General features: G+C 45.7%; 1 protein-coding gene and 1 pseudogene across 2 annotated transcripts in view; one reads left to right on the top strand and one right to left on the bottom strand.

Annotated features, from left to right (window-relative positions):
* The window catches only part of ZNF496 (zinc finger protein 496), a 40,778-nt gene extending 23,580 nt beyond the window's left edge, over positions 1-17,198 (bottom strand). For both annotated transcript variants that reach the window (XM_067732995.1, XM_067732996.1), the window contains exons 1-6: positions 16,960-17,198; positions 16,617-16,842; positions 15,073-15,189; positions 14,298-14,724; positions 13,673-13,856; positions 7,920-7,996 (exon numbers count right to left, since the gene is read on the bottom strand). In XM_067732995.1, coding sequence (XP_067589096.1) covers positions 7,920-7,996; positions 13,673-13,856; positions 14,298-14,687 — 651 coding nt within the window. In that variant the 5' untranslated portion in view covers positions 14,688-14,724; positions 15,073-15,189; positions 16,617-16,842; positions 16,960-17,198. The remainder of the gene's footprint in view (positions 1-7,919; positions 7,997-13,672; positions 13,857-14,297; positions 14,725-15,072; positions 15,190-16,616; positions 16,843-16,959) is intronic.
* LOC137222180 (mitochondrial transcription rescue factor 1-like) lies at positions 2,780-3,719 on the top strand (annotated as a pseudogene).
* Positions 17,199-18,251: the final 1,053 nt, after the last annotated feature.

Raw genomic sequence — 18,251 nt, 5'->3', positions numbered from 1 at the left:
CTGGAATAATCCTCCCACTCCTTAGCCTGTGAAATTACCCAGCCCATAAAAACTAACCACCCCATATTTCAGTGCTGCCTCTTGCCTTCTGAGAAGGCTTACACTGTCTGCGGAGTGTGTATCTCTCTAAATAAACTGCTTTCACACTACTATGGCTCGCTCTTGAATTCTTTTCCTGTGCGAAGCCAAGGACCCTCACTTAGTGGCTGTCCCAGGAACTCCCCCAAGACCTGGGACATGACCATCCTCTCGTGCCCCGTTTTTCCTGCAACACAATCACTAAAAAGCTCTATTGACAAAGGTTCTTTGCTTGACCAAACTTGGTCAGGCTCCTGAACCTTCCCCTGGGCCCATCTGTGCACTTCCTTGTAAAACTCAATTTCAGCATAAGTCAGTTTAACCAGAACGTCCTGTCTTCCACATCTGATTGGCTTCCACATCCTAGGTGATGTCTGGTCACGCTGGCCTGTCTGCAGCAAGAATCCTGTTAGGTTGGTCTAGCCAGAATCCCTTCTATCCCTGATGCTTTCTCTTAGTAATTTTCCATCCGCTGACCCCACCCTGCTCCTTGGCTATAAGTTCCCATTTGCCCATGCTGTATTTGGAATTAAGCCCCACCTCTCTCCTCCACTGTAAAATTCCATTCTAGTGGTCCCTATACCTGTCAACATGGTCCTGAATACAGTCTGCCTTACCATCTGTAACAAGCGTCACTGAATATTTTTTTTTAACAATATAAAGATATGCACTTGACAATGCACTAGGCAAACAGAAATGGAATTCTTCGGAATGTTCAAGTAACCCACAGGAAGTCAAGAAAAAGAAAATGAAGAAACAAAAACCAGAACAAATAGAAAAAAAAACAGAACAGACTTAAGCCCTAACATGCCAATAATTACATTAAATACAAATGGTCTATGTACATCAGTTAAAACACAGTGATTGGCAGAATGGATTAAAAAACATGACCCAACTATATGCTATCTAAAAGAAACTCACTTCAAACCTAATGATACCGACAGGTTGGAAGTGAAAGGGTGGAAAATATTTAATATGCAATTATTAATCAAAAGAAAGAGTAGCTATATTTATACCAGATAAGGTATGTCAGAATAAAGAAAATTATCAGAGAAAGGGGGACATTACATATAATAATAAAAGGGTCAATCCAACAAGAAGGCATAGCAATCCTAAATGTGTATGTCTCAAACAAAAGAGCTGCAAAATATGTGAAGCAAAAACTGACAGAACGGAAAAGAGAAATAGACAAATCAACTACTACAGTTGACAAATCAGCTACTGTAGTTGGAGACTTTGACATCCCTCTCTCAAAAACTAATACAACAATCAATTAGAAAATAAGCAAGGATACAGAAGGACTCAATAGCACCATCAACAAACAGGAGCCAATCAGCATTTATAGAACACTTCACTAGACAACAGCAAAATGTTTTGTTATTCAAATGGCCACAGAATATATACCAAGACAGACCATACACCGGGTCATCGAAATCCTGGAAGGAGAGGAGAAACTCCCAACAAATTTGAAGGAGTTGAAATAATACCGTGTGTTCTCTGAAAACAACAGAATGGAACTAGCTATTAATCAATAGTAGAAAGGTAACAGGAAATCTCCAAACCCTTGGAAATTTAACACCACACTTCTAAAGTGTGATAAAGAAGAAGTCTCAAGGGAAATTTAAAAATACATTGAAGTGACTGAAAACAAAAATACATTGTATTATAATCTGTGGGACCTTGTTAAAGCAGTACGGTAGCTAAAGCAGGGAAATTTATAGCACTAAAATGCTTACATCAGAAATGCTTACATTTGAGTCTCAAATCAATTATCTAAGCTCCCACCTCAAGAACCCAGAAAGGGAATAGTAAAACAAACCCAAACATGCTAAATGAAGAAAATAATATGAGAGCAGAAATCAATGAAATTGAAAACAGAAAAATAATAGAGAAAAATCAATGAAATAAAGAGCTAGTTCTTTGAAAATATCAATAAAATTGAAAACCTCTGAAATGATTGACAAAGAAAAATAAAGGCACAAATTTTCAATATCAGGAATGAAACAGGGATATCACAGACCCTGCTGATTAACAGAAAGGATGATAAAGTTAAACTACAAATCACTCCACACACAAAAATTTAACAACTTAGATGAAATGAAACAATTCTTTGAAAAATACATACTACCACAACTCATCCACTATGAAACAGAGAGTATGAACAGCCCTATAACCACTAAGGAAGTTTAATATATAATTAAAATACCACACACAACCCACCCCACCCCCAAACCTTCAGGTTCTTATAGTTTCGCTAGAGTATCCTACCAAATGTTCAAAGAATGAACACTAATTCTATACAATCTCTTTTAGAAAACAAGAAGAGGGGACACTTCCCAATTCATCTTCTGAAGCTAGTATTACCCTGAACAAAACTAGGCAAAGACAGTAAAGAAAACAAACAAAAACCACTGACAGGTATTGCTTCACAGCAAGCACATGAGAAATACCGGCAGGGCGAGCTCCAGTCCCCTGCCCGCGCTCCTGCCAGGTCTCCGCGTGAGTCTCTGGCGTCCTGCCCCAGCCGGGCCAGCTTGGGACGCCCCGTGGATCCGGGGGCTCTTAGGGGCCTTGCGAACCCAGCGGGCCGAGGCCGTCTCCCCCTGGGCCCTGCCGTTCCTGTTGGCTGCAGACGCATACCGCAAGCTCGAGGACGCTGGTGTCCAGTTTCCCTTGACCTTGAGGACCCGGGAAGATCGTACGAGCCATGGCTATGACTAGCCTCAGATTGCCCAGAAGTGTTTTAAGAAAGCCAGATGCCTGGATTGGGCTCTGCAGAGCGCTACGAGGGACACCTTCACATAAACACTGTGCTTCTTGGAATCGATACTTATATTTGTCTAGTACCAAGTTAAATGCTTCAAATTATAAAACATTTTTCCATAACATTTTCTCACTGAGATTCTCAGGGCTTTTTATATCTCAAGAATATATTTTATGGGCTTCCCTGGTGGCGCAGTGGTTGAGAGTCCGTCTGCCGATGCAGGGGACGCGGGTTCGTTCCCCAGTCCAGGAGGATCTCACATGCCGCGGAGCTGCTAGGCCCGTGAGCCATGGCCGCTGAGCCTGCGCGTCCGGAGCCTGTGCTCCGCAACGGGAGAGGCCACAACAGTGAGAGGCCCGCATACCGCAAAAACAAAACAAACAAACAAACAAAAAAAAGAATATACTTTCCCATTTTCCATAAGACTCCAAAGTAATAATGTAAACTCTAAAAGATCCACTAAAAAGATTCTGCAAAAAGTGGAAGATGAAGGGGACTCATGAGATAAGTGAGCAGGAAGAGGAGCCAGAGGACGACCCCAGTGCAGTCAGAGACCATAAGGACCTGGACAAAGTAGTGCAGGCTTTCCGATATGATGTTATCCTGAAGACGGGCCTAGATATCAGCAGAAACAAAGTGGAAGATGCATTCTACAAAGGTGAACTCAGGCTGAACGGGAAAAAATTATGGAAGAAAAGCAGAACGGTGAAAGTGGGAGATACATTGGATCTTCTAATTGGAGAGGACAGAGAAGCAGAAACAGTGATGAGGATTCTCCTGAAAAAAGTGTCTGAAGAGAAGACCAGCAGTGAGAAATAGAGTGGTGTTACGGCGGTGGAAAAAGTTAAAATTGCCTAAAAAAAGTACACTCAAATAAATGGGATTGCTTTTTAGCAAAAAAAAAAAAAAAAAAAAAATCCTTAACAAAATAATAGCTAATAAAATTCAGCAATATATAAACAGAATTTTATACCATGACAAGAAGGCGTTTATTCCAGGGAAGCAAGGTTGGTTCAATATTTGGAAGCCAATCAATACAATCCATAATATTAACAGCCTAAAGAAAATTCATGTGATCATATCAACTGAAGTAGAAAAGGTTTTGACAAATTCAACAATCACACATAATAAAAACTCCAGAAAAACAGGAATTAAGAAACTTACTCAACTTGATAATTTATTTAAAATTTACAGCTAACATTATACTTAATTGTGACAGACTGAATGCATTTCCCCTAATATCGGGAACAAGGCAAGGATGGATGTCTGTCCCCGCTGCTGCTATTCAACATTGTGCTGGGAGTTCTAGCCAGTGGAATGAGGCAAGAAAAGGAAATAAATGCATAAAAACTGGAAAGAAAGAAAGAAAACTGCCTTTATTTGCAGATGACACGATTGTCTACAGAGAAACTCCAGGAACTGTTTAAAATAAAATAAAAACCCCAAACCCTCCTTAAACTGATGTATGAATCCTGCAAGGTCACAGAATAGAAAATAAACATTCAAAAATCAATTGTGTTTCTTATACTATAAATGGATGTGTTATCATCAAAATTAAAAATAAAAATTATAATTCCTCAAAAAATGAAGTACCTACATATAAATCTAACAAAACACATACAAAATTTATATGCTAAGAACTACATAACAGTGATGAAAGAAATCAAAAAAATAAGTAAATGGAGAAGGATTCTGCATTCACAGATTGAAAGATTCAGATGATAAAAATGTCAATGCTCCCCAAATTGATACACAGGTTTAACAAAATTCCTATCAAAATCTCAGTTATACCCTTTATAGATATGGACAAGATTATTCTAAAATTCACAGAGAAAGGCAAAGGGACTAAAATAGCTAAAATAATTTTGAGAAAATAAAATAAAAAAGGAGGAATCAATCTACCTAATTTCAAGACTTAGTATAAGGTACAGTAATCAAAATTATGTACTATTAGAGAGAGAGACAAATAGATCAACGGAACAGAACAGAGAACCTGGGAAAAGACCCACACAAATATGCTCAATGGATTTTTGATAAAGGAGCAGAAGCAATTCAGTGGGGGAAAGAACGTTTTCAACAAATGGTGCTGGAGCAACTGGACGTCCACTGGCAAAAAACATGAATCTTGACCTAAGTCTTACACCTTATACAAAACTTAGAGATCATGGACTTAAATGTAAATGGATCACAGATCATGGATTAAATGTATCATGGACTTAAATGCAAAATGCGTACGTAACAGCCAGGACTACACAGGCAGGAGGGATGCAGAAAATCTTTGGGATCTAAGACTAAGCAAAAGAGTTCTTAGACTTTACACCAAAAGCGTGATCCTTAAAAGGAAAAACTCACAATCTGGACTTAATCCAAATTTAACACTTTTGCTCTACTAAAAACTCTGTTAAAGGGATGGAAAGACAAGTTCCAGAGTGAGAGGATACATTTGCAAAATACATATCCAACAAAGGACAAGTATCTAGAATATATACTGAGCTCTTGAAACAACAGTGAAAAAGTAAATGGTCCAATTAGATCACAGGCAAAAGTCATGAAGAAACATTTCACATAAGAGGATATTCACATGGCAGCTGAGCACCTGAAAAGATGTACAACATTATTAGTCACTAGGGAAATGCAAATTTAAACCATAATGAGATATCACTTATCAGAATGGCTAAAATAAAAAAAGTGACAACAAATGGTGGGAGGATGTGAAAAATGTAGATCAGTCATACATTGTTCATAGGAATGCAAAATGGTACAGTCACTCTGGAAAAGGATGTAGTAGTTCCCTAAAAAACTAAATAGGCACTTGCCATTCAACCCAACAACCGAATGCCTGTGCATTTAACCCAAAGAAATGAAGACCGATGTTCACACAAAACCTGTACACAAATGTTTACAGCAGCTTTATGCAAAATGGCCCCAAACCGGAAACAACCTAGATGTCCTTCAACAGGTAACGGGTTAAACAAACTGTGGTATATCCAAGGAATTCTGCTCAGCCTAAAAAAGGAATGGACTACTGATACATGTAAAACCCTGGCTGAAGCTCCACAGAATTATGCTGATAAATCCATTTATATAATTTTTTTGAAATGACAACATTACAGAGATGTAAAACAGATTAGTGGTTGTCAGAGAAGGATGAGAGCATGGGGTAAAAGAGAAGTGGGTTTGGCTGTAAAAGGCAACATGAAGGATCCTCCAGTGAAGCAAATGATCTGTATCCTATATGTATCAATGTCAATGTGCTAGTTGTGATACTGTATTATATTTTTACAAGATGTTACCATTTAGTGTAAAAGTACAAGGGATCTCTTGTTATTTCTTACAACTGCATGTGAATCTACAATTGTGTAAAAAAATAAATAAACTTTATGTGCACCCATGATCATAGCAGCATTATTTATAATAAAAGGTGTGTCCATCACTGAATGAACAGATAAACCAAATGCATTACATACATACCATGGAATATTATTCGGCCTTAAAAAGGAAGGAGATTCTGACACATGTTACGTCATGGATGAACCTTGAGGACATTACGCTAAATGAAATAAGTCAGTCAGAAAAAGACACATACCGTGGGATTCCACTTTTATGAGCTATCTAGCGTAGTCAAATCATAGAAAAAGTAGAATGGTGGTTTCAAGGGGCTGGGGGTATGAGGGAATGGAGGGAATTAATTACTTAATTTGTGAGGAATTTCAACTCGGCAAAATGAAAAAATACTGGAGATTGGCTACACAACAATGTGAATATGTTTAACATTACTGAACACTTAAAAACACTACTGTACATTAGAAATGGTTAAGATACTAAATTTTATGTTATGCACATTCTACCACAAATGAATTTTTTTTAAAAACTAAAAAAAAAAAGACCTTCACAATGGTGATTTCTAGTGCACTAGGCAGAAACTGTCCTCAATAGAGTGATAAAACAGCATTGATTTATCAAAATCTACATTTTCCTTTCACAAGATGAATACCAAAGCTCATTAGATATTAAATTCACAGTATCTCCTTGTGTGTCATACTGGTCAAAGGTATCAAGTTTTAATAAGAAATATGAGTTTCATCTCCTTTGGGTCATTTGTGTTCAACAACTACCACAGTACACAGAGGATGCTAAAACACGTGTGCTGAGCACTAGGGCCCATGAGTACAGCACTGAGGGAATAGAGACACCCCATCCCATGTACCCTGGTTAATTCCTTCCTATTCTGAGCCCTCTCCACTCCCCAAGTTTAAAGTCTTATTGAATGCACTGTGCAGACAGCAAACTTGAGATGTGTTTCCTGTGCATCCACTGTCCTTCAGTCTTCCAGCTGCCAGGGAACCAGAAACAAAACAAAGTCCATACCTTCACACAGCCCATTCTTGTGGGAGGAGATGACTCTGTGGTACAGTAACTAAATTTTATGCCAGCCAATGGAAAGCGTTAGAAATAAAAATGAAGGGGTATGGTGGGAAACCAAGGCCGAAGGCAGAAACCGGGCTGAAAAGAGGTGGGTGAGAGCACCTGCCAGACCAACACCAGCCCCTATCCTGTGAGGACATCTGAGAAAGTAAGCCTCGTGAGGGACCACGGAAGGGGAAAATGCAGAGGAGATTCCCTAACAACTCACTGCACGGTTGTGTGACGGTGCTGAAATAATCTGTGCTTTTTCCCTCCATTTCCTAATATTTCTGACATAGCTACTACCGTGATTATTATTAAATAAAAAAAATACCCTATGAAGTAAAAGAGTGAAGAGGTCTCTCTTTTTTCACAGGAAAGGAACTCTAAGATGCCAAGAGGACAACAGACGAGGACTCCAGGGCATTTGTTTTCCACCATCTTTGTCTGCACAAAGGCTCCCAAAGGTGACAAACAGCCAGGACTACACAGGCAGGAGGGATGCAGAAGAGCATCTTACAAACTCATGCCCTTCCTGTATTAGTTTTTCTCTGCTAGGGCTGAACAACCTGTGGGGCAGACAGCAAACTGGCTGGGGTCCTGGAAAAGCAGCCATGCAGCTTAGAGACAGGCAAATATGGGGTTCTCAAAGACCCTTGAAGAAAACACTCACCGGGGGCAGCTGGAGGGCAGTCACCTGCTGTGCGTCCCTCAAACTCGCTTCCTGAAGAAGGGAAGTGTCTTGCAGGACTGAAAGAGATCAGAAATGGATAGCTCATAAAATCCTGAGTCTCTTTTTTCACCTGTAGAAAGAGGATTACCAGATGATGCACATAAAAAGCACCCGCGGGACTTCCCTGGCGGTACAGTGGTTAAGAATCCGCCTGCCAATGCAGGGGACACGGGTTCGATCCCTGGTCCAGGAAGATCCCACATGCTGCGGGGCAACTAAGCCCATGCACCGCAACTACTGAGCCTGCACTCTACAGCCCACAAGCCACAACAACTGAAGCCCGCACACCTAGAGCCTGTGCTCCACAACAAGAGAAGCCACCGCAAATCACAATGAAGAGTAGCCCCCGCTCGCTGCAACTAGAGAAAGACCGCACGCAACAACAAAGACCTAACATAGCCAATGAATAAATAAATAATTTAAGTAAAAAAAAAAAAAAAAAGCACTTGCAAAATAAGGATTTCTGTCACTTTGCTTTCAGACATGTCAGTGGGGGCAGTAACGGGGAATGCCTGGGGTCCAGTTGGCTCTGCCACCAACTAGCTATGTGACTCCCTGAAGGTCCAGGGACGTCAGCTGTATCATCCACAATACAAGGGAAATGAAGGTTAGAGGTCCATGGAGTAAAAGGGGTCAGTAAGAGCTGTTAGCAATTAAGATTATTGTGGGACTCCAGTGTCATATAAATGTATATACATTTATAAGTTTATAAATTGCAAAGCTCTTTAAGAAAGACTATTATCTCTATCAGATGCTCCTGGAAGAGCACCTCCCACAGTGCCCAACCACCATCACTCAAAATGTGTACACATTGTAGTACTGGGATCATCTCACTCTCCCTTATCTTGGGCTCCCAAGCGCTTCTGCTACATTCTCATATGATTTCTCTCCCCTGACCAGCACGTGCCCAGGCTTCTGCAAGAAGTGAGCCACATACCTGGCCCATGGTGCAGCCATGTCGAAATGAGCTGTGTTTCAAAAAGGTACCCCTTTCACAGAAGAAGCTGCACTATCACCTCTCAGTTAGGAGACAATCTGGGAGGTTACCCGCAGCTCATGATGTGAAATCAGTGTCAAAGCTAACATTAGAAGCCAGTGTTCCTCACCTCTCACACCTGGGACATAAAGCGTTCGGCAAACAGCAGGGGCAGGTGTGGCTATTTGGAACGACAGCCTGAGACAGGAGCCAGCTCAGACCAGCAGTGACACTGGGGTGGGGGTGTGTGAGGAGAATTCCCCACGGAAGGCAGCCTCATCACTCCGCTGCCAGCAGCTCAGGCTAGGTGGGCATAGGATTCGAGGAAGGCATGTTTTCATTCTGCTCTCATACCTACCACCTTCTGGGGTATAAAACACAGCCCTACCCTATCTTTCACCATGATAAATGAGCACATCGACGCTTTAACGATTACTTTGGACAGCTTTCAGCCTCTAAGCAAAATCTATATTTGGGGGAAAAGCTTCAAGATTAGGAACTATATGGCTTTTACTGGAAGTGCTTCCCAATGATAAATCACCTGAACGTTTAAGGTGTCAACAGCTAACTCTCATCATGCCTACTTTGTCCATTCATTATTGCTCAAGGAAATGGAAGCGCTGACCCTTTTGCCCCAAAGCCCATCCATGGTAGCTGGATCATCTCAGAACTTCACCCGGAAGTGAGTAGGCTGCTACAGTTCCTGAAGCACCTCCTCCTCCTGAGGGTCCTGTCATGGCCATCATCAACCTGCATAACCCAGGCTGCTTGCACATGCATTGTTTATTTGGGCAAATGGTTGTTTCTCATGCCTGTGGTTATGGGCTGAATTGCATCCCTGCCAAATTCATATGTTGAAGTCCCAACCCCCAGTACCTCAGAATGGGACTAGATTTGGACATAGGGCTTTTCAAGAGATAATTAAGTTACAATGAGGTAATTGGGGTGAGCCCTAATCCAATATGCCTGAGGCTCTTATAATAAGAGGAGATTAGGACACAGACACAGGGAAGACCATGTGAGGAAACAGGGAGAAGATGGCTGTCTAGAAGCCAAGGAGAATCAGGTCTTAGGAGAAACCAACTCTGCTGATACCTTGATCTAGGACTTCCAGCTTTCAGAACCATGAGACAATAAATTTCTGTTGTTTAAGCTGCCCAGTCTGTGGGACTTTATTATGGCAGCCCAAACAAACTAGCACATCTGTCTTGACTTTTAACCAAGGAGAGGCTGGAGCGTTAATTTGATTTGTACAGAAATCAGTATAGTTTCACACATAAAGAAATGTAATATGTAACTTTTAAAAACTGAAAACCTTATTACAATGACAAGGACAACTTCTGTGAATCATAGGAACGCATTCCTGGTCTCCTCATACTTTCTTTTTCCATCTATAACTATAGCACAACTGTAGCACAAGTCTGCCCAAACTAACCCTCACACCCTACAGGTCACTTCCTTCAAACTGAGAGCACCACTTCTTTCCATGATGATTAATTACTTCAACTAGAAATCATGGGCAGGAATTCCCTGGTTGTCCAGTGGTTAGGACTCCATGATTCCACTGCAGGGGGTACGAGTTTGATCCCTGGTCAGGGAACTAAGATCCCGCATGCTGCATGGCACAGCAAAAAAAAAAAAATCAAAAAAATCCAAACAAACCATGGGCAGCTCAGGCCCCCTGTTCAGTATTTTATGGGTATCCAGGCATACCTCATTTTATTGCACTCTGCAGATATTACTTTTTTTAAAAACTGAAGGTTTGTGGCAACCTTGCATCAAACAAGCCTACTGGTAACATTTTCCCAAAAGAATTTGCTCACTTCATGTTTCTGTGTCACATTTTGGTAATTCTTATAACATTTCAAACTTTTCCATTATTGTATTTGTTATGGTGATCTGTGATCAGTGATCTTTAATGTTACTATTGTAATTGTTTTGGGGTGCCGTAAACCATGCCCATATAAGACAACAAACTTAACTGATAAATGTTGTGTGTGTTCCAGTGGCTCCCATACTTCTCTCCCTCTCCTCGGGCCTCTCTATTCTGTGAGACACAACAATACTGAAATTAGGCCAATTAATAACCCTACAATAGCCTCTAAGTGTTCACATGAAAGGAAGAGCCGCATACCTCTCACTTTAAATCAAAAGACAGAAATAATTAAACGAAGTGAGGAAGGCACGTCAAAAGCTGAGACAGGCTGAAAGCTAGGCCTCTTGCACCAGCCAAGCTGCAAATGCAAACAAAAAGTTATTGAAAGAAATTAAAAGTGCTACTCCAATGAACACAAAAGAAAGCAAAACCGCCTTATCGCTGATATGGTGAAAGTTTTAGTGGTCTGGAGAGATGAAACCAGCCACAACCTTCCCTTAAGCGAAAACCTAATCCAGAACAAGGCCCTAGTTCTCTTCAATCTATTAAGGCTGAAAGAGGTGAGGAAGCTGAGAAAGAAAAGCTTGAAGCTAGCAGAGGTTGGTTCATGAGGTTTAAGGGAAAAAGCCAGTCTCCATAACCTAAAAGTCCAAGGTAAAGCAGCCGGTCATCCAGAAGATTTAGCCAAGATCATGAAATGAAGGTGGCTACACTGCACAACAGACTTTCAGTTTAGACAAAATAGCCTTATATTGGAAGAAGATGCCACCTATAGGGCTATCAGAGCTAGAGAGAAGGCAATGCCCGGCTTCAAAGCTTCCAAGGTCAGGCTGACTCTCTTGTTAGGTGCTAATGCATTTGGTGACTATAAGTTGAAACCAGTGCTCATTTACAATTCCAAAACTACTAAAACTTCCCTTAAGAATCATGCTACATCTACTCTGCCTGTGCTCTATAAATGGAACAAAGCCTAGATGACAGCACATCTGGTTACAACATGGTTTACTGAATATTTTAAGCCCACTGTTGAGATCTACTGCTCAGAAAAAAAGATTCCTTTCAAAATAGTACTGCTTTTTGACTAGTCACCCAAGAGCTCCCTGATGAGATGGACGAGATTAACATTGTTTTCATGCCTGCTAACATAACATCCATTCTGAAACCCACAGGTCAAAGAGTACTTTCAAGTTTCAAGTCTTATCATTTAAGAAATACATTTCACATGGTAATAGCTGCCATGCACAGTGATTCTTCTGACGGATCTGGACAAAGTAAACTGAAAATCTCCTGGAAAGGATTCACCGTTCTAGATGCCAGTAAGAACATTCACGGGAATTCCCTGGCAGTCCAATGGTTAGGACTCGGTGCTTTCACTGCCGGGGCCCAGGTTCAATCTCTGGTTGGGGAACTAAGATCCCACAAGCTGCGCGGCACAGCCAGAAAAAAAAGAACATTCATGGGAAGAGATCAAAATATCAACATTAACAGAAGTCTGAAAGAAGGTGATACCCATCCTCATGGATAACTTTGAGAGGTTCAAGACTTGAGTGGAGGAAGAAACTGCAGATGTGGTGGAAACAGCAAAGAGAACCAGAATTGGAAGTGGAGCTTGAAGATGTGACTGAATTGTGACAATCTCATGATAAAACTTGAATGGATGAGGAGTTGCTTCTTATGGACGAGTAAAGAAAGTGGTTTCTTGAGATGGAATCTACTCCTGGTGAAGATGCTGTGAAGACTACTGAAATGACAACAAAGGATTTAGAATATTATCTGAACTTAGTTGATAAAGCAATGGCAGAGTTTGAGAGGACTGACTCCAATTTTAAAAGGAAAGACGTTCTGTGGGTAAAATGCTATAAAACAGCATTACGTGCTACAGAGAGACTGTTCGTGAAAGGAACGATTCAATGGATGAGGCAAACTTCATTGTGGTCTTATTTTAAGAAACTGCCAGGCACCCCAACCTTCAGCAACCACCAACCTGATCAGTCAGCAGCCACCAGCATGGACGCAAGACCCTTCACCAGCAAAAACATTTCATCGTGCTGAAGGCTCACATGATAATCCACAATAAAATATTTTCAATTAAAGTATATACATTGATTCTTTAGACATAATGCTATCGGACACTTAATAGACTACAGTGTAAACACAAATTTTTTATGTACTGGGAAACCAAAATTTCATGTGACTCACTTTATTGAGATTATCTCCACTGGACAGACCAGGAAACTGAGGCTTGCAGAGTTTAGAAGCATGCCCTGGGTCATACCTGGAGGATTCAAAGCCAAGTGTATCTGCTGCTAAAGCCACCTGACTGTGGCCATTGGTGCATTTTGTACAGATATTCAGACACGTCTAGCCAACATCCATGCTCCAAGTCCTGAAGATACCACCCTATCCCCTAGGAAGCATTTTTATATTTCTTTGCAATATTATAACAATCCTGAGAGCGGAAGTTGCTTGGCTGGGGAAAGAGCGGTTCAGAGAGACAAGAGGACATGGCCATGCTCAGCTCCCCACACAGGCCCTATTGGGATGGCGACGGTGCCCAGCTGTCCCCAGACCAACAAAGCCGAGAGGTGCGCCCTCAAAGAGACAAGATGATGCAGCCTCAAAAACACCTACCCATAGTAGAGGTCCCTCTGGGCAGACCTGGCACCCATGAAGAGGATACTCTCATGAGATTCTGATTGAATTGCTCTAGGGAAGAACCAGACGCTGAAAATGGTTCCAGGCTACTTAGGGGGAAGGAGAGAACTAAAAATGTCAAGAGCTACTTCCAATTGCACAGGACTAGGTACAAACACCCCTTCCCCACTCCCTTGGGCTCCCTACCTGGGTCCCCGCTGAGCTGGCCCGAGAGTCTGCTTGGAAGCCCGGGGCCCTGAGCCAGGGCCATGGGCTGGGCGTCCTGGCTCTTTGCAAGGTCACTCTGGGGTTCTGCTGGCAGCCGCTCCTGCTCCTGGTCTGGAGGGCTGTCCCCATCGTCAATCACCACGGGGTCTTCACAGTGCTTGAGCTGCAATCCCAGAGAGGGCTTTTCAGAGCTCAGTGGAGGGGTCCCTGGCCAGATGAGGACCAGCAACTGTGCCAGGGACTGGGCAAACCCCTCCCTCCCTGGGCCTGCTGACTGTTGACTCTACCACTAGAAGCTCAGTCCCAGCCTTGTACAGGGCTATAAAGTGCGGGGGCGGGGGTAACATAACCATGCCACCAATGAGGGCCTTTAGGGAATGGAATCTGCTTTTTTAGAAAACCAAACTTCAATGTGGGCATAACTGAAGCACATAGCTCTAGATGGAATTCCTCATCCCTGGCCAGGGGACGCGTGACCCCACCAAACCATCAAAGCACAAGGTGGCCCCCCTTTCCACACCTGCTGCCCAGCCCCACTCTCTCCCTCTCCCTTCCCATCCTCCCAGCCAGCCCAGCCCAGCCCAGCCCAGCCCCCTCTGCTCACCCATTGCCAGGGTCTCCCCGGCTCTCGTTCCAGTGCCTCCACAGCAGCCACAGCCTGATCGCCACTCTCAGGTTCCTGGGCCCGCACCCAGCCCTGGATCTCCCGGGGCAGGATGGCCAGAAACTGCTCCAGCACCAGCAGCTCCAGAATTTGCTCCTTGGTGTGCCTTTCAGGCCGCAGCCAGCCCCGGCACAGGTCCCAGAGGCGGTGCAGGGCCTCCCTGGGGCCCGCCGCCTCCTGGTAGCAGAAACGTCGGAAGAGGCGGCGGGAGGACTCGGGGCTGGGAAGCTCACCCTGGGGGCTAGGGTTCTCTCCCGGTGGGCTCCTCATTTTCCTGGGCTCCTCACTTTCCTTCGGAGCCAAGACTCGGGGGCACAGGGCTGTGGGCATGATGGGATTTGATGGGGGTCAGCAGCAGAAGACGACCCTATTTCCAAACAGAAATCACTGGCTTCAATGTTCTGGTCTCCTGCAGTAGTTTTTTGGGGGTGGTGATGGGAAAAGTGAAAAAGCCCACAGAGACCAGCCCTTGGGAGAAGCCCTGGGACATGTGAGAAGTGTCAGTGTGGATGATCCTTAAACAAAGGGAGAGAAGGAATGACCCCATTCCCAAAAGCATCATTTTGTGATTCCCCTAACTGGGTGACTGGACAAACAAGGCAGGGAGTCCAGGAGAAAATCAGTGGCATTTCAATGTGGCACTGGCGTTCCAAGCATCCCAGGAGATCAACAGGGCCGCATGCAGGAGAGAGATGTAATTAACGCTCTGTGGTACCTTCGGTGTCCAGGTCCTCCTGGAAAGGACCTGAAATGGACGAGCTGAGAAGGCCGCTATCTTGAGGCTTCAGAGCCAAAGTCACCGTCCTTGCCCTTGAGACCTTTACAAAATGAGCTAGAAGGACAAAGACAGACATGCACAGGAAAAGTCTTCAAAGCTGATCCAGGAAATTCATCCTGCTGGTGGCTAGGGCTGATGATCAGTGCTAGACCAACACCAACTGAGAATCGGCCTTGCTCAGCGGACTATGCACTGGGAAGCAGGGAATAAAGCAGACAGCCTAGGAGATCCCCAGACAAGAGATGGAGAAAGTCAAAAGAGGCAGCCACATCCCGAGTTTCCTCCAGAAAAATAACATCATGTATTTAAAAACATCAGTGCTTTCAGACGAACCTCCACCCAACTCACTAAAGTCTGAATAGTAAACTTTAGCGTATATTTAACGATGTCTGGACCTTCCACCTGGCCTCCACCCATCTTGCCTTCTCTTCTCTTCAGACCACAATGAAGAAAACCACACACACCTCACAGACCTTTCTCAGGCAGAGCAGAGGTTGGGCACTCATGGCACAGCCTCCATATCTGTAGGGTGGGGCTCAGGGGCCCCTCCACCTCCCCAGTGAACACATACAGAGTGACATCAGAGAGTAGCGGCCACTACTCAAAACTATGGGACCTAGGGAAAATGAATGGCACATGGGGTCGCACACAGTCCCCCCCCCACCATAAGGCCTCTGAGATCCTTGGACATGGTCACTTGCCCTCCTCACCAGGTTTATGAGGCTCCCCAGCATGCCAGCACCTTAATCTTAACAGCTCAGTGCCCCCACCCCCCAAGGGTTCCGTGCAAAACGCAGGCCTCATTCCCATTTCACAGGAAGACAAGTGTTCTTCACAGAAGAACAACAAAGCCACTGTATGGCAATCAAAAAACCCAAATCTCTATACCTCTTTGCTTTCCAACATAAAAACAAATACAGACTGGCATAAAAGGACTTTGAGGGTATCTGGCTGGACACGCTACAGCTTGCCCCGCCTCCGGAGTCCCTCCAGTGTCTGCTCCTGCATCTGACACCCAATCTCAGCCTTACTCACTTGCCACGTTCCATGAACTCAGCCATCACACACCTGCAGGGCCTCTAGGTTCCTCAGGTCTGCACCCACCCTGTGCCCCACCCTCAGTCAGTACTCAGATACCCGCTCTCGGGCATCTGGCTCTAGGCTCTGCCCATCATCCCTAACCAGACAGCCGTGTTCCTGTCACCCTAGCACCTGGCACATAAGAGTCTCAGAAATGATGTGTGATGAATGAATTAACGTTGGTCCAAGAAGATCCCACAGGGGGGCGGGGCATGCTTAAAGAAGCTCTAGGCGGAGGAACAGAGCTGGATCAGCAGAAAGAGGAGGGGATGGGCATTTTATGGCAGGAAAAAGGGCAAGCCTTTCCTCGGTCCAGATCTCTCTCCCTTTTCCCTCTCTCCCTTTCCCTCCCTACACATACACACATCCACCTCCACTTTACCCAGTTCCCGGCTCCTCACCTCACAGCCTGGAACTCCTTCCCTGCGTCTAACTCAAATCCCTCCTGCGGCGGAAGTCTGCGGCAGCAGCTCCTCATCCTTCCAGCCCGGTCCCCCGGGTGTGCTTCCTGAGGCGGGTTCTCTGCAGAGGCCACTCCGTCCCTGGCTAGCCGAGCCCCCGTCTCCTGCTCATCCAGAAAACCACGGCTCCGCTTAGGAGGGAAGAAATGGTAGCAAATGGAGGCGCCTGAAAAACAACATTTGTGTTGTCTTATCCCCCTCCCCGGAGACTCACCGCACGGCTCCTGGAAGCGAGGCAGGGCGCGCGGGCCACAGAAGCCTGGGCCGCCTGGGCCGCACTCACCGCCGCGCCGCGTCCCAGTTGGCGGGCCGTGCAGGCCTGACCGCCTCCGGAGCCCGCCGGACGCGGAGGAAAGGAAAGGCCGAAGCCCTCCGGCTCCCTCCCCTGGGACACTTCCTGCTCCGCTCTAGGACCGGGGAGGTCTCCGCATCTCAGTGGTTCGCTCCTCCGCCCCCCGGCCGAGGTGTGCGCTGGGGGTGACATCCGACACCCCCGGCCCGGCCCGGCCCGGCCGGCGCGCCCCGCCCTGCCACGCCCCGCTCCGCTCCGCTTGCGACCCGGCCTAGGAGCTTGGCCGGGGGCCTTGTGGGTCAACCACACCGCCTCTGCCCTGCCTCCCCGCGGGCTCGCGCGGGGGGCGCGCGTCGAGGCGGGGCGGGAGGCCGGGTCGTCGAAGGCTCAGCTAGGACCGCGCCTGGAGGCGGGTGGCAGAGCGGGGGGGTGCAGAGAACACGGTCAGCAGGAGGGCTCGCGCGGGTGCGCCCTGCCGTGGACAGCCGCCGGTGTGGGAAGGTTGGCCTGGGGGCTCCTCTCTTCGCTGTTCTACCCCTTCGGACTCCCACACGGGCTTGGGGACGCCCGGAAGGGACGATACTGGAGCCGAGGCTGAATGCTGGAATTGGGAGGGGGAGCGGAGGAAGAAGGCTGCCGCGCACAGTGGGCCGCTACATTTCAGAATCCCGGTGTGACCGCCCCGCACCCCGCGCCCTGACAGGTCCAACCCCTTTCCAGCCAAAACTCCTCCTCTAGGTCCGGCCCGCGGCCGCTGAAGAGACGAGGAGGACTGGAGAACGTAAGAGTCACCTCCCCGATTCGTCATCTATCGGATGCCCAAGGTTTAAGCTCCGGCTTTTGGGGGGTTTGTGGACTTTCACAGCGGCCCTTACACATCCCTTCTGAGCATCAGGACAGCTCTGGGGAGTGCGCAGAGGAACTTTGGTCAATCCCGGCCCCCAGTGGGTGGTCGGAGTGCTTATTGCTCCCTTAAGTGTAGGGTGTAGCTAGCTGTTCACACCGAGGCCGAGGGACAGGTTAAGGGACTTTGACTTGAGGTCGAGGGGCCGTGAGGGGCAAGAAGAATTAGGGCCTCTGGACCTCTAGATAGGGCTCCTTGCCACTGCCCTATGCTGAACATAGCTCAGGGGCTCAGAGGGGTCTTCCTGGGGTCATCCTTAATCTTCCAGGTTCTTGGGTTTGGGAGCAAGCATGTATCGGGTCCCTGAGCAGGCCTGATTCCCACCAACCCTTCTCTTTCTTCATCTGCCTGGCACTGAAGTTGGACTCCCCCACGGAAG

The sequence above is a fragment of the Pseudorca crassidens genome, chromosome 3 (genome assembly GCF_039906515.1).
Source record: "Pseudorca crassidens isolate mPseCra1 chromosome 3, mPseCra1.hap1, whole genome shotgun sequence".
NCBI lineage: Eukaryota > Metazoa > Chordata > Mammalia > Artiodactyla > Delphinidae > Pseudorca > Pseudorca crassidens.
Note: the sequence above shows the minus strand (reverse complement) of the source record. Positions and strands in the feature narration are given on the sequence as shown.